At 46.2% G+C, this 15,739-nt stretch overlaps 2 protein-coding genes across 2 annotated transcripts; one reads left to right on the forward strand and one right to left on the reverse strand.

Annotated features, from left to right (window-relative positions):
* Positions 1-4,309: 4,309 nt before the first annotated feature.
* On the forward strand, positions 4,310-6,441 carry LOC146222068 (odorant receptor 131-2). Its single transcript, XM_084691122.1, has 2 exons — positions 4,310-5,265; positions 5,563-6,441. Exons 1-2 carry the CDS (start codon positions 4,325-4,327, stop codon positions 5,654-5,656), a joined length of 1,035 nt encoding a protein of 344 aa, XP_084547248.1. The 5' UTR covers positions 4,310-4,324; the 3' UTR covers positions 5,657-6,441.
* A 5-nt stretch (positions 6,442-6,446) lies between these two features.
* acadvl (acyl-CoA dehydrogenase very long chain) lies at positions 6,447-15,702 on the reverse strand. Its single transcript, XM_084691119.1, has 20 exons — positions 15,372-15,702; positions 15,173-15,242; positions 13,948-14,019; positions 13,575-13,647; positions 13,402-13,466; positions 13,082-13,216; positions 12,814-12,958; positions 12,317-12,446; positions 11,872-11,997; positions 11,503-11,701; positions 10,426-10,530; positions 10,154-10,240; positions 9,889-9,951; positions 8,897-8,998; positions 8,701-8,798; positions 8,526-8,598; positions 8,308-8,380; positions 8,046-8,118; positions 7,853-7,928; positions 6,447-7,664 (listed from the first exon to the last, which is right to left on the reverse strand). Exons 1-20 carry the CDS (start codon positions 15,449-15,451, stop codon positions 7,527-7,529), a joined length of 1,983 nt encoding a protein of 660 aa, XP_084547245.1. The 5' UTR covers positions 15,452-15,702; the 3' UTR covers positions 6,447-7,526.
* Positions 15,703-15,739: the final 37 nt, after the last annotated feature.

Genomic DNA, 15,739 nt, shown 5'->3' on the forward strand with positions numbered 1-15,739 from the left:
GTGAGAAAGGACGAGAAATGAAAGGCAAGGTTAAAGAGGGATAGGCCTACAGGGAGGGAGAAAGAGGGGTGCAATCAGTGCCGCTGCGCGCATGCCATGGCTGTGTCACCTGGATAGAGCATTTCCAGTATTTTCCATTGGGTTAAGCTTTTGCTCTAGATTTTCATATTGGCACACCAAGGCAGCACTTCCATTCGCACATAAGTCATTTGGGACACCTGGCTTGCGGAAAGGCCTATTATCAAATTAATTAGCTATGTCTATGGACAAGTGACATGATGCAAAATGACTCTTTGTCTCACAATTTTACCAAATGATACGCAATAATCACAGGGTTCCATCACCAAACCATTCCACCACCACCAGACCATCCGGTTATTTACACACTTTGATTGTTTCAAAATTGGAAAAGGCTAATTGTCACCATCAGAGTTTGTGTCGATAACAGCCTGCTGTCAACAAGGAGTTAACTCTTCCGCGTATAGTTTTATTCTAAACTGTGACGATTAAATGTATTAAACGCAGGATTTTGTTTCCTCGTTGTAGGTATTTGGAGGGGCTTGGAGGGACAATTGTCCCAATTTTATTAGGGGGAAAGTTGAAGAGGGACAACACTACTGATGCCTCTCTGAAACTTTGGTAGGAATTCTTAATAAAATATGTAATTATGTGTATGAGGATGTAATTCTTGCTCGCATTGGGCATGCTATAATAAGTGTTAACAATGTTAGGACCCTTCCAGACTCTTCCAATGTTATGAATCTTCCACAAAGAAACAACTAATTATTTTATTGACACAATGGGGGGCCTGCCTGTTTGTCAATGTTACGTTTCTTGTCCATATAGGCCTATCGAAATAAAATAATCCAATTTACAAAATTTCATTTTTATATTGATTGGAAATTGAGTCACCGACACTGAAAAAAGGTATGCTATATGCTATAGATGAGAGCGCTCTACTAGGCCTATTTAAAAACTAACGTAGGACTATACTTTATTTAGGAAGTTAAGCATTAAATGAGCCTACCATGAGGCTGTGACGGTTCTTTTATTATGTTATTTTTTTGTACTTCCTCTTTCTTTTGTGTGCGCATTATATTACCAATGAGCAAACATGATTATTGTAACGATAACGTTTGCGTTACTAAACCTACACCCATTTTTGTAAACAAAAAATGTGCCTGTGCTTATGCAGTAGGCCTATATTCCTTCCCATGTTGATTATCTATGCAACACCAACCTTAAGATGGCGACACGCTTTGCGATAACTTGGTCTTCTTGTCTGCAGGAACAGAACGGACGTCAAGACATTTACGAAATGGGGAGCACCTATCATCTGGGAGATGTATGCGACCGGGAGCATAAGAAAAAACACTCCTCTGTGGCTCTGACTGTTTTCGCTGTGGGAAGGTTAGTTAACATAACTGCAGTTATGATGTAGAAGCCAAATGATTATCTTTTTTGCTGGAGTCTTAGAAGACTTCTTGTAATAGCATTAGCTTTTCAGGGGTGTGAGTGTATAACAACCTTTGTTTTTGGCATGTGTACACAATTGAGAAGCTGTGGTTCAGGTCTTAACATTGTGATTTATTGTTTAGTTCTGAGGTTGGGAAAACTCTGTGTCGTTAGCAATGAGAAGGTTCGTCTACTGGGATGCATCACACTATCGTGTCTGTAAAATGTCTCTTCATATCACATTGCATGCACTTGGCCAACTTGAATGAGGGGAATCTGAAGCGTTTCTGCTGTTTTTCACGTTAAGGCTTGTTTCCTATAGGTATAAGGGGTTTCTACAGCAGTGGCCTTGATGCTGCTACCAATAAAACACTGTGTCTTTAACTTGTGTCTTCAACTTGTGTCTTCAATTTGTGTCTTCAACTTGTGTCTTCAATTTGTGTCTTTAACTTGTGTCTTCAACTTGTGTCTTCAACTTGTGTCTTCAATTTGTGTCTTCAACTTGTGTCTTCAATTTGTGTCTTTAACTTGTGTCTTCAACTTGTGTCTGTTTAACTTGTGGGTTCAACTTTGCCTGGCTGGCCCTCAGGTGGATACTTTAAACCTGTCAGTACTATCAAAAGGAAGGGAAACCTATGATAAAACATATGTAAAAAATGTAAAACTAAGGAAATACTTTACACTATTTAAAACCATTTATTTAATGGTAGCTGTTTGAAAAAAAATGCTTCCTCATCCGCTACAAAGAACATCAACAGATTGACCTTTAGAAAGGTTCTCTTGGTTCAAAATGTTTTTAGAACAAGCCTTTGTTTTACTGATCTGTTTATCAACTTCAACATGTAGTTGTTTCTCTGAACATTTCTAGAAGTATGGCCCTCCAATTATGACCAAAGATGTTCCAGATGTCATCTGCACAAATTAGTCGAGATGCGTAGTTAAAAGGCAGTAGTCTTTACAAACTTGTAGTGGTCCTTAGAGAAGTGGGTATACTCTTAATTTTGCACATTTTTTAAGCAGCCCATACAGCAATCAATTAGCTGAGCCTCTAGTGGCTAATGTAGTTTTGCGAGGACGTTTGCAAGTGTAAAGGGAAATTGTTGTTTGAATGGCTCACTTCATCTTACCTGTTGATTAAAAATTGTTGAATGCTTGTTGCGGACGGCAGGAATGGACTGGGAGTAAAAATATAGCCTGCTTGACGTGGTGATAATTGGTCTATTAGAGGGAGAGTAGGGCGGGTCATGACTCATGTCTTCACCGTCCTATAAAATAACATTGAGTCACTACTAAATACATATAAATGCGCACCAGTGGTGATTGAGAAGTCTATAGTATACGCAATCCTGACTGATAAAATAAGTGGGTATACGCAGGTATACGGCGTATACCCTGGACTACACCACTGCTCACCACTGTCTGTGCTGAGGGGGTCAGACAGGCTCAGAGGGTCGTCCCCTAGCTGTCTGGGGGGACGTCGGGTTGAGGTAGCCCAGCGCGGCGAGCCTGGACAGAGAAGAGGTGAGGGTGGAGAGGGGAGATGGACTAGTGTCCTCTGGATGTCTGTCCCTGGTACTCTGGATGATGTCCAACAGGTTCCTCATGTCATCAGACCCAGGAAGCACACTGCCATCCACAGAACATGAGGCAGTTTGCACACTGACAACCACACAACATGAGGCAGTTTACACACTGACAACCACACAACATGAGGCAGTTAACACACTGACAACCCTATTGACTACTTGAGTGGTATACAGGACCTGTGACAGTGTAACCAATTAGCAGTTTGGTCAATGGTAGAAGGAACAAGGAACTCTTCCTGGTGAAAAACAAACGTAGTCTTGTGTTTTTAAAGGTGAGGCACAATGTATATTACACACTGGATCTACAGATTAATTTATCAAAGGTTCCCTTGGTGTGACGTGTGTCAAGAGAGACCGAATCTGCTCGGAAGGACTTCGGAGGCACCCGATCGCGAATCCTAAATATTCAACATGAATATTTGCAATCAGAAATGCTGATGTGTGGGGGGAACCCCGAGGATAAACGCCGAGGGGTTCCCTGGGGGTACCTTTTGAGTTTTTTTTTTACCACTTGCAACACAGATGGTGAGAGTGTGTGAACGTGTGGCTGTGATGGAAGTGTCTGTAATGACTTGCTAATGGTGGTGATCTGAACATGAGACACAAGTCCTTAAAATGCTCATTTCAAATATGACTCAGTTGATTAAATTCCTATGGTGTAAAACTCAACAGGAAGAGGAACTTCTTCCTCCCCCTGAGCCATTGTAGCCTATATAGATAAGGTGACACACAAAGGTAATATTCATTTTAACCAGAGCATTTAACCCTATCACACATTTACACATTTAGTCATTTAGCAGACGCTTTTCGGCACAACAGGTGTTACACAGGTCAACTGCAATTGCTATTGAAACACACTAGATGGCAATGTATGGCAACATTTAAAGTGTAGTAGTTATAATAGTTTAATAATTTAAAATATGCAACAACTATAGACAATTGTGCAAGTCAAGTCTACCACTAGACTACATAGAACATGTGTAGGCCCAATGTTTCTAAGGAAAATTTACAACGCAGCAGATAACATGTCTCCTTTTATCAATGTAAAGTCATTGAGTGATTGACTGCTGTGTGCTGTTGGTTGATAAGGAAGGTGGAGAAAAGCGAGCGAGCGAAGGTCTACACTACGAGACAATTTGGATGCACAAACATTGACGAGATGATTCTCTGTTGTTGAACTGTTTCCCTAAACGCGTGTCTGATTGTCTGTGGGAAACGATGGGCATCACTGTGACAACGCTGACTTAACTCCAAAACAACAGTAAGGGCCAAACAGTAGAATAATGTTGATAAATAACGGGACTCAGGATTTTCAAGCATATGACTTCACTTATGTCCGATTTTGTGTGTCAACGGTGTCGTTCTCAATTTTGGCGTCTTTCAACATCATCATAAACTGGACTATTGTGCGCGAGGAGAGACTCCGGAGCCATGCACGCTTTGTTCTCGTGCTTCACCTATTGGTATCCGCGCTGGTATACTTTGGAATGTCCAGCGTTTTCTATCTTCAGATCTACATGGGATCGAAGCCTGCTGTGACCACCTGTATGGCTATGATAACTGTACTAATTGCGAGCGCATCGAACATCCTCATCACGCTGACAGCGATGGCGTTGGACCGTTACTTTGCAGTATGCCACCCAATGAGGTACAGCCCGGTTTGTTGTGGTCGCCAGTGGCCCTGGCTCGTCGGACTTCTAACATGGGGTCTCGCCCTTGTTATCCCTGTCTGTTTGATCCTGACGGAGAATCAGGCCACCGAACTCAATGAGGAGTGTGGACGGGAACGGCTAATTAGAGGAGAGCTACAAAAGATATTGCTGATTTCTGTATGTGCAGGGCTTATATTGTACAGTTATGTGAGGATATTGGTGGAGGGACGACGGTTGGGTGTGCTGAATCGACGGAACCGGGTCGGCTGCAGGACTATCGCCTTGCACGGCACCCAGCTAGCCGTGTATATACTACCTAACTTTGTGAATTTTGGATTGGCGCAGTTTATGAAGAATGGTTATCTTCAGTCGGGGACCAAAGAGCTGTCTGCGGTAGTGGTCTTTGCTTTTTTTAGCTTGGCACAATGCGTCGCGCCCATTGTGTACGGTTTGCGCAAAGAGGAACTGTTGGAGCAGGTGCATTACCGTTTCCCAGTCTGTTCCCGCCATCTGAAAAGCGTCCTTGGGTGGACAGTGCGTGCCACGTGGACACCCAAGCAGCACATACCACGGTATGTCAATAACCGTTCACATATGACAAAATACGCTCTCATAACACTTAACGTTCAATACGCACAGGCTTTCGGCGGGCCAAATTGCTTCAGTGTCATGGAAGAGGCACCGCAGGTGTGCTTGTGTCATACTAAGACTGCTAACATATTTTGCTGACACTGTGTTTTCAAATATGTTGTAAACCGGTTGGCAGACATAACGAAAAGCTGGATGATATTTTTGGTGTGCAACATGTTCTCTTCTTGAATAACTGAAGAGATAATAACTTATGTAAACCCATATTTATTTTCTTCCAGTGAGAGGTCATTGACCGCCCACACCATCCTGTCTCTGGAGATGCTGGAGAGCCCAGCTGAGGAGAGACAGAACCCACTGCTCACTGATCCATGATTGGACCCCACTCGCTACTTGACCTTTGATCCATAGGATTAAGTGTACAGAATGGACTAAACTGTTGCTGACATCCTCAGCAGACGTTCTCCATCGATGCAATGGTGGACGTGACGCGTAGTGCTTAACCAAGGTCAAATCTGTGTAGGTACACACTGGAAAGCATGTTACTCAGAAGAATCAGTCCTCTATGCTGATTGGAGACTCACACATGTAAATCCAGGACTTTCGATGTATTTTATAACTGACTCTTTGGCAGGGAAATATAGCAAGAGAAAGAGCAAGGCTGCGGTCACGAGACTGTCGAAAGGCCAGAGCATCCGCAACAAACTAAATAAACATTCCAGAACATTTGATGTAATCCCGGAAAATCTGAATATTCTTTGTAACCTTTGACAACTACCTCTGTGAAGACGATCAATAGTAAAAAAATATAAATAAAAACAGTTTCTAAGCTGTTCATCATGAATCTAAATGTGATGCTGTAGTGGTATAGTAAAGGCTGCGGTAGCCTACAGCAGGTGCACTTGTTTCACACAATGTATGTTGAGAGGGGATATTTTCAACAGTAAACCACAACGATTTGTGACTGCTATAACAGCAGTTGTTGAACAGTGTGTACACACACAAACCACACACAGACACCAACGTCTCCAATCAGCTTTTAGACTGAGCAGGAAGCGATGTTTGATATCTTTACACAACGTAACCAGTAAATGCCTGCCTGGTTTGAAAATTGTTGAGATAAGCAACTTCTGAAAAGAATGCGCCCAAATAAACACATACAGTATAACTTCCTTATCTTATGTGTATTGAACACCACATTTTCACACCATTTGAATTGAACAAGAGTACAAGTATTTTTGTGCAGGAATTAAAACATAAAACCCTTCACACCTACATCTTCTTCCGTAATGTGAGTCCATGGGAATATGCAGGACGAGACAAGGAGAAACACAAATATGAAAACATACACACAAATACCATCAAAAGGTACAATCTAGGAGTTCACAATGACAAACTCCAAGGTGACAGGAGAAACTACATGAACCCAGTTGAGAAAAAAACAGTGCATGTCCATGAACACGATACGTGTGACTGGTTCTTGTGAATTATGCATCGTTAATAAGTAGCACTGTGGGCTAAGAAATGTTTGGCATATCTTTGGTAACTATAGCAATGGCGGTTACAAACACAAAGCCTCCCACAGGTTTCCACATGGTCAAAGTTACAAGACGATACTGCAATGCATCTTGACATCCATCCATATTATTAAATATATCATTATACATTAAGTCCTTTGTTGCTAGAAACTAAATAAAGCTATCTAAACACGACAAGGTGAGCAAATACCCTTCCCGGCAGTGAAGGTATTGCGATATGACGTTGAATTAGCAATACCGCAGTCACATTGTCAAACAATGACTAACTGTGACTGTATATACCATGGCTAGCAACATAGCACAGCTTAATAGACAGACACACAGTACAATATTATAGATTTAAAAACATGGATAGTGCAATAAAGCTTCAGGATTCAAACCTCTAATTTACACATTAGTTCACTGAAATGAGTGTTCAGAGCAGGTGAAACAGCTTGGTACACATTTCAGAGACTCGCTCCATGGACTACAGCATTCTATGGTCAGCTTGCAAGCTAGGGTGAAAATAGAAAACCGTAAAATTGTCGCACCATATCACAGAAGGAAGCATGCCAGAGCAAGTATAGACAGGGGAACAGAATAGAAAAGAGTGGAGCGGAAAGGAGGGAGGGAGGAACAGAAGGACAGACAAACTACGAGGGGAAGAGCATAGAATGAAAGGAAAAAGAGGGTAAAAAGAGAGAGAGAGAGAGAACCGTCCCTCTGTTTTAGAAGCCGAGAGGATGGGGGGAAACCACCCCCCCGTTCTCCACCACGGCGGCAGAGATGGCCCGCAGGTTCTGGAAGAGCTGCGTGGATCTGCTGGAGCGGAGAGACTGGACGTCCTCCATGATCCTCTCATGGGCCTGGGTGCAGGAGAGGCGGAGAGGAAAGAAGGAGTGGCATGGAGAGAAGGGGGGAAAACGGGGGAAAGAGCAAAGAGAATGAAGAAAGCGGGGATGGAGGGGAGACATGGGAAGGGGGATAAGGTCATGAGCCGACGGCCGCTGACAAATAGCATCGTGCTGAGGAGGAGAGGTGGGCGGGGCCTCACCTCGACACACCAGGTCTCACACAGCACCTTCTCATGCTGAGCGGAGGGGTGACCCTGACTCAGGGAACGAGACGCCCTAAAGGAGACACACACACACACACACACACACAGCGACAGTTCAGTGTGTCAGTGTGTGTGACTGTGCAGGCCTGTGAGTCCACAAGGCTCAACGTATGAGTGTGTGTGTGTTCACCTGGACAGGACAACCACCATGGCGTACAGGTCGATGGCACTGTCTGCCACTCTCTTCAGAACAAACTGCTCGTCTGCAACAAGACCAGGAACAAGCGTGACTGACATTTCCCACATTTCCCACGGCCGTTTGCCAAAGAGTTCCTTTTTACACACTCACGATTCACGGGAAAAAAACACCACCCCCGGTTGTCACGGCGATGCTGAGTCACGCCGCACAGTAGCGCAACAGCGATCAACAGCGACGGGGTGCAATGACTCACCTAGAATCTTCTTTCCGTGTTTGAGCAGAAGCTCCTCCACGACGGCGCCAAACTGCTCGATGGCCTTCACCGTCTGGAGAGGAGATGGAAGGGGCGGGGGGGGGGGGGGTTTATGGGGGGAGGGCTGTGAGGAGCAGCTCAAACAAACCTGGGCCTGGGCCGTGTTTGTTCACTGTGGATGTGTACACACACGCACACACACGCACACACAGACTAACCAGTTCTTCGCTGTGCGCCAGCTCTGGGTGCACGGTTCCCTGAAAAGTCAGTCCTGTGCCAAAGCCTGCCTTCCTGTGGAGAAACAGGATAGACCATATGTAATAGAAGTGTGTGTGTGTGTGTGTGTGTGTGTGACAGTGTGTGTGTGTGTGTGTGTGTGTATGTGTTTCCAACCTCCTGGCCCTCTTGGAGATCTCTCCAGCCAACATCCCAGCATTGCCCAGTGGGTTCTTCAGAGCCTTCTGCAAGCTCTTCAGATGGTTACCAGCATTCTGGAACACACAAAACACACACAAACACAGGTTAGAATGAAAATACACACCGGTTGACTGCGTGTCGAAAATGCATTGAGACACTTGACCGTGGTTACCTGGAAGCCATTGAGAGCCACGAAGAGCCGGAGAATGTCGTTGGTGCCTTCAAAGATCCGGAATATTCTCAGGTCCCTCATCACTCTCTCAACTCCTGCATCCTGTGCACACGTGACAAACAAGACATGATATGTCACATGTCACATAATAAGACTAATAAGATTAGCCTGAGGGCGTCACGTCCTGCTTGGAAGTGAGAGACCGGATGTCAGAACAGTACTGTGTAACTATCACCTCATTTAATGGAAATTCCCTTGAACTGTGTATTGCGGTTTTTGTACTGATATTATGCAACTCCACAGAGAATTGGGAGGCTTATCCTGTGTCTGTGAAGCCTACTGTGAGGGGATAGGGAACTACCCCCATTCTTAGAGTCCCCCCGAACCACAGCAACACTTCCTTTATTATGATTTTATGATTATGACTGGATAGTTGCTTGAGTAGGTTTATTCTGGATTGAGCAGAAGCTTCTCCAAATGCACCGACTTAGAAATTGAAATCTGTGGGTTGGTGGTGCTGAACAACTGGTGTTTGAAACTGGCACGCACCACGATGACATTACTGGAGGAGCTGTATAACATTGTGCTGCTGTATGTGAAGCCAGGCAAGGCTGTTGTCCTGTGACTTAACCACAGAGATTCTCGTTCTAAACTGCTCTCTTCCTTCCTTCCACCTTGCTCTCTGTCTCCCCTGGTTGTTTTCACCTTCCCCCGGACTGTTGTAGTCAGACTGAGGTTTCTGCAGGCCATGTATGAGGGTGAGTGTGTGTGTGTGTGTGTGTGGGAGCAGATGTGCAGGCCTACAAATAGCACCTTTGGCTGTTGCTTACAGTGACAGTCACAGACATGTCTGTTGATGTCGATAAGCCTCGACATTGGAGTGATGAGGATGCATGGGACGTGTATACTTAAAAAAAAAGTACAAAAAGAAAAAGTACGCTTGCAAAGAGTGCACTTTGCAGAGTGCACTGTATGCTTATACACTCACTCACCTTCATGAAACCCATTCCTCCCATGACTTGAATACACTCATCTGTTACTCTCCAGGCTGCTTCCTGTCACACACACAATTACAAGTTATTAACAATGCCACTTCCTCTGTTTACTGTCATGTCTCAACACCTCCACTACCACATAATGAGGAAGATTGCAAATAGCCAAGATGATCAGAGAATGTTGCGCACCAGTAAAATCCTGTCATGAGCGACACCCTGCAGCAGGATGTGACGGCCCTCTGAGGACCTGCTAGGCACTCACGGAGGCAAAGATCTTGCTGATGGCCGCCTCGATCTGGAAGTCCTTCGCCCCACTGTCCATGTTACCACTCACCATGTAGGCCATGGACTACACAGGGGGGGAGAGGATGGGAGAGACACCGGAGGGGAAGGGAGAGAGAAAAGGAGTGAGAAAAATAGAGACGGGTAGAGAGTATGGGTTAGGAGAATAGGAATCAAATATGATGCATATGAATGCATTCATATAAGCTTTTCTGAGCCGGCGGGGCGAGGGGAGGTGGGGTGAGATTGTACCTCGGTGACGTAGTGCAGCATGGCCATCCGTGCCAGCTTCTCCTGGATGGCACCATAGTTGTGAATCTTGCTGCCAAACTGGGTTCTGTTGGCCGCGTGGTCCACCTGGAAGACGGAATGGAAACATGAGGACTGGATTTAGGCTGGATTTAACTGGTCGCCATCTTGCAGTGAGACAAATTCAAACTCGACTCCAGCCATGTGATGGTAGATGAGACACCAGGGCTCAGCTGGACCACAGAAATGGAATCTCCCACTCACAACACTTAGTTGTTTACATGCTGCTGCTTCTCTTAGCTTAAGAGGAAGAGCTGTAGACAAGCGCACCACGAGTTTTGCGGTGACCTGGCAGACACAGTTAAGAAAGAGACATCTGGAACCGTTTCAACACCGCTGCCTCACGGTCGAGGCCCGCGGTAACCGCGGTGATTCTTGTGCAATAACACGATTATCCGACACTTATATGGAAGTGTACCATTGTATCACTTGCTGGATATCATTGTTATTTTTAGGAGATTGGAGGGTCCCTTCCAGCTAAACCGCTAAAAGAACAGGGAAATGCGACTTCTCACGCGACACCACAAGTGAAAAAACAGGCCGACGCGACGCATGCTGGGGAGTTTCCCGTTCGCCCACTTTACAGGAACCCGGGGTGTTCGGAGGAAGACAATGGTGGGGGATGGGGGAGGGATGTGAGACACAGCATAAAGCGATGAGAGGAAATGAAAGAGAAAGATGTGTTTTTTTACAGACTTATTTTCAGCCTTTTGTGAACAGTGCTTTGGGACCCCTTCATGGTCCTACAGTAGTGGTTCTCAACCCTGGTCCTCAAGTACCCACTGTCCCGCATGTTTTAGATGTTTCCCTGCTCCAACACACTTGATTCAAATGAATGGGTCGTTAGCAGGCTTCTGCAGATCTAGATAACGACCCATTCATTTGAATCAGGTGTGTTGGAGCAGGGAAACATCTCAAACATGCGGGACAGGGGGTACTTGAGGACCAGGGTTGAGAACCACTGTCCTAGAGGAAGTCATGGTTAAGGTCGGACACCAGCGGGTTGGCCGAGCGACTCACAGCCTTGCTGATGACACCCTTCATGGTGCCGGACAGGGCAGCGGCCATGCCGAAGCGTCCGTTGTTCAGGATGTTCATGGCCACCTTGAAGCCGCCGCCCACCTCTCCCAGAACGCAGTCGGCGGGCACACGCACGTTCTCAAAGTACACCTCCGCCGTGTTGGACGCCTTGATGCCCATCTTCTTCTCTGGTGGGCCACTGGAAGGGGGAGGGGGAGCAGAGACAAAAAGGGAAGAGGGAAGTAGGGTGACAAATGAGGAAGCGAACGCACACACACACACGTGCGTCTTGAATGTTTCAGGGCCATCGTGTTTAGGACCAAACTGAATTGAAGTGATTAGCGTTCGCTCCAAATCTCTGTAACTCACTGTGTGATTCCCCCGAAGCTCCTCTCCACCACAAAGGCTGTGATCTTATCCTTCATCTGTCCCGTCTTGGGGTCATTCACTGGGGTCTTGGCGAACACAGTAAAGATCTCTGCCAGACCACCGTTACTGAGAAGGGCGGAGGAGAGGGGTGGAGGAGAGGGGCGGAGGAGAGGGGAGGGCGAGAGGGGGGTAGGAGATGAGACGCGAGTTTAGCTCAATGCTAGAGCGTTTGACTGAAGATCAAGAAGCTGCAGGTTCAAATCCCCCTGTACATTTCCATTAAAAGTGAGACCGGACGAGTCGTCGAAATGTGTTGGGAGACTGCACCGCCACCTTGTGGTGAAATGTAAGCACGGTCGCAAGTTGTGCTTTGTGTTCCTGCGAATGGCTGCTGGAGAGTGGGTGTAAGCACTGGAGCATGGGTACAAGCTGTGTGTGTGCCCACCTGATCCAGATCTTGCTGCCGTTGAGAGTGAAGTACTGTCCACAGGGAGACTGGACTGCCGTGGTCCTGATAGAAGCAGCATCAGAACCACTGGCTGGCTCCGTCAGACAGAACGCTGCTATTGTCTCTCCTACACACAGAGAGAAAGAGAGGGGGAGAGAGAGAGAGAGAGAGAGGGGGGGGGAGAGAGAGAGAGAGAGAGGGAGAGAGAGAGAGAGAGGGGGAGAGAGAGAGAGGAGAGAGAGAGAGAGAGAGAGAGAGAGAGAGAGGGGGGGGGGAGAGGGGGAGAGAGAGAGAAAGGGGGAGAGAGAGAGAGAGAGAGGGGGTGGGAGAGAGAGAGGGGAGAGAGAGAGAGAGAGAGAGAGAGAGAGAGAGAGAGAGAGAGAGAGAGAGAGAGAGAGAGAGAGAGAGAGAGATTATCAACACATCCATCCGTCAATTGGACTGCTCCACGTGGGATGGTATCATGTGCAGGGGTACCAGCCCGCCAGTCTCACCTGTGGCCAGCTTGGGAAGGTACTTCTCTTTCTGGGCAGGGTTGCCAAACAGCAGGATGCCCTTGAAGCCGATGGACTGGTGGGCACCCAGGGTGATGCCAACGCCAAGGTCATGCATGCCCACGATCTCCACCAACCTGGCGTACTGCACAGAGGGAGCCAAAGTCAGGGAGCCATTCAATTAGGGGTGTGTCCACTGGTGTACAGGGGTGGTACCTGTATGTTGGTAAGTACAGGGTACAGTATATTCAGGGTGGGGGAGGGGTACCTGTGTGTTGTTGAGCCCCAGGCCTCCCAGGTCAGTGGGCACCTGGAGACCAAAGGCCCCCATCTCCTTGAGACCAGCCATGGTGTGGTCCTCCACCTTCTCCAGAGTGTCGTTCTTCATGGGGTCGTTCACCTCCTGGGATGGAGAAAGGTGATGGATAGCGGGACAGGGGAAAAGGTGGAAAGCATGGAGGGGAAGGGGGGGAGAGGTAGTGGAAGAGCAGGTGAACAGACAACAGAGAGGTCAATATACAGGAAGCGGAAGGGGAAAGAGTACCAGAGGTTCAATGCAAACGACCAAATCCAAAATGTTGTATTTACCTCGAAAAACTTGGACACTGGTCCGACCAGTTCTCTGAGGAACTGCTCCTGTTCCTCGTCCAACACTGTGAAGAAACAACCAGAATCCACGTTGGGACAAATGCCTTCTCAAAACATTGCTGCAACATCCTGACAACGTCAAGGCAATGCTACACTAAGATCTTGAGGCTTACCGGCGGGGTAGGGGAACACCTGAGCTGTACTGATCTGACCCTTGAACATGTTGACGGCAAACGACTTGGATTCCTGTCGGAAATATCCCAAAACAAATGCACACTGAAGCTCCCCTTCACTAAAACGATTTCCCGTAACAACTGCCACGCCATTGTTGTCTAGGTATTTGTTGTTCATGAATCTGCCTGGCAAATTAAAGATGAAATAATAATACAGCACATGGAAAAAAGGGACTGAACATTCGTCATGGTCGGAGCCCCATGAAACCCACAGATGTCTCCATTAGTCCCAGCATGTGTGAACGAGGAGCCCACGTGAGGAGGTGGGGGAGATTTAGACCATCTTTAAAAGTGTGTGTGTCTGTGTCCATACTATGCTGAGAGATGTCTTGTCCACAGTAGCTTTGGAGGTGTCACTACCCACTGCAGGTTTCTCCAGGACCGCCTGGAGAGACAGCAGAAGGTGGGATGGGGGGGGGGGGGGGGGCAGAGAGACATACTGTTATTTGATTAAAAGGTCAGCAGAATAGACAAAAGATCCAGCCCAGTCTGGTCAGCTACCTCGCTTCTCCAGAGTGACTTTAGGAGAAGGGGTGTGACATGAACTGCTGCTGCTGCCCAATGGACCAAAGGTACAAGGGGCAGGGAGCAGTCCTCATTCATTATTAATACTCATACTTCATACTCATACCCCATACTTCAAAAGAAGATTGAAATATAAGATGGTATATAAATAGAGAAGAGGGATATTAATCAGAAGGTTGCTGGTTCAATTCCCAGCCTTGCCAAAATGACGTTGTGTCCTTGGGCAAGGCACTTCACCCTACTTGCCTCGGGGGAATGTCCCTGTACTTACTGTAAGTCGCTCTGGATAAGAGTGTCTGCTAAATGACTAAATGTAAATATCTCTAGCTGAAACAAGGCTGGTTCTTGCTGCCTCAATATAAAATGGTTCCGCTAGATGAATAAGGTTGACAGAGGAACAGATGTAGGCTACGCAACCCAGCCTAGAACCAGACTTATCACTCACAACAGATCTATAACAGTGGCGACTGACTAATGCGACTGCTGGCGACTGCTGAATGTCACCACAGCACTTAATATGTATCTCTACTGTTTACGGGTGAGGGTATTGTGTATTTTATTGTATTTTGTGTTGTGTATACTGTGTCAAAGATGCATAAATTGTGTTAAGAATAAGAATTCTGGGTGTTAACCTGCTATGTTGCCGGGAACTGCACCCTACATTTTCACCCACTGTTGTAGCCTACTTGTGTATATTGCATTAACATTATTTGATTCAGCCAGGAATCTATCTCATGTCGCCATGCTGACTTCCGCAATTTCACGAGTCACGTGGACGGTGTGAACCTTGCTCTACTTTTTCATACGGGGTGGATTGAGGACATGTCCTAGAATTTTTCCAACACAGTTCTATGACCCGGTCATACAAAAACCCCATGAGCTATGTGCACAGCTAACTACTATAATGTCAGAAAAACATGCTGTGAATGTTGTGTCAGGTCAAAAGCAATTGCTGTCGCTAGGATGACTGTCAGATGTCAGATAGCTTGTTTTGAAGTAGATATATTTCTCACCTCCGCAGTTTGAGTTGCGTAGGGACGGGCATTCTGAACCGTTACCAAGGCACCGGCTGTACGTCTGTCTCTAAAATAAGACAAGTACAACTACTATCGTCAGTGGAGAAATGCACAGTTTAATAATGAACCATGCAGAACGCATCCAAGCAAAACAAACAACCAGATTCACTATGAACAATACGTCTGTTTTGCTTACCGCAGTCCAACTAAGGCAGGTGAAATACGTAGAACAGAGCTACACATAGCAGGGTTTTGGCTCACTTTCCGCAGTAACATGTTTGGTTATCTTCAGATACTGTAATTGTTTGTTCCGAGGGAAACAAATGCCTGAAATTATCTAGTTGACTGCAAAACTAGTTTAATGTATGTTTAGTCTTGACTTGTCCGAACACAAGGAGGCAAGTTACTCATGTACCATCTCAGGATCTGGAAACCTATCACATCATTGTTTAACAACACGTGACGTCAAACGGTCCCACACGTGTAGCAACGCTCTCCTTGACTGTATGTTTTATTCTTGTAGTGTAAATTAGAATTTACCGTACAGCATTTTTGGTCACCATG

The sequence above is a fragment of the Hypomesus nipponensis genome, chromosome 25, assembly GCF_054491055.1.
Source record: "Hypomesus nipponensis isolate SF chromosome 25, ASM5449105v1, whole genome shotgun sequence".
Taxonomy (NCBI): domain Eukaryota; kingdom Metazoa; phylum Chordata; class Actinopteri; order Osmeriformes; family Osmeridae; genus Hypomesus; species Hypomesus nipponensis.

What these genes read in the sequence shown, in the direction of transcription:
- LOC146222068 (XM_084691122.1), top strand. Translation starts at nt 4,325, where the DNA reads ATGTTGATAAATAACGGGACTCAGGATTTTCAAGCATATGACTTCACT. An exon ending in CCCAAGCAGCACATACCACG is followed by an intron (nt 5,266 to 5,562) that starts GTATGTCAATAA and finishes ATTTTCTTCCAG; the next exon opens with TGAGAGGTCATTGACCGCCC.
- acadvl (XM_084691119.1), bottom strand. Translation starts at nt 15,451, where the DNA reads ATGTTACTGCGGAAAGTGAGCCAAAACCCTGCTATGTGTAGCTCTGTT. An exon ending in AGCTTCGGGGGAATCACACA is followed by an intron (nt 11,702 to 11,871) that starts GTGAGTTACAGA and finishes TCCCCCTTCCAG; the next exon opens with TGGCCCACCAGAGAAGAAGA. An exon ending in GTGAGACCTGGTGTGTCGAG is followed by an intron (nt 7,665 to 7,852) that starts GTGAGGCCCCGC and finishes TCCTGCACCCAG; the next exon opens with GCCCATGAGAGGATCATGGA.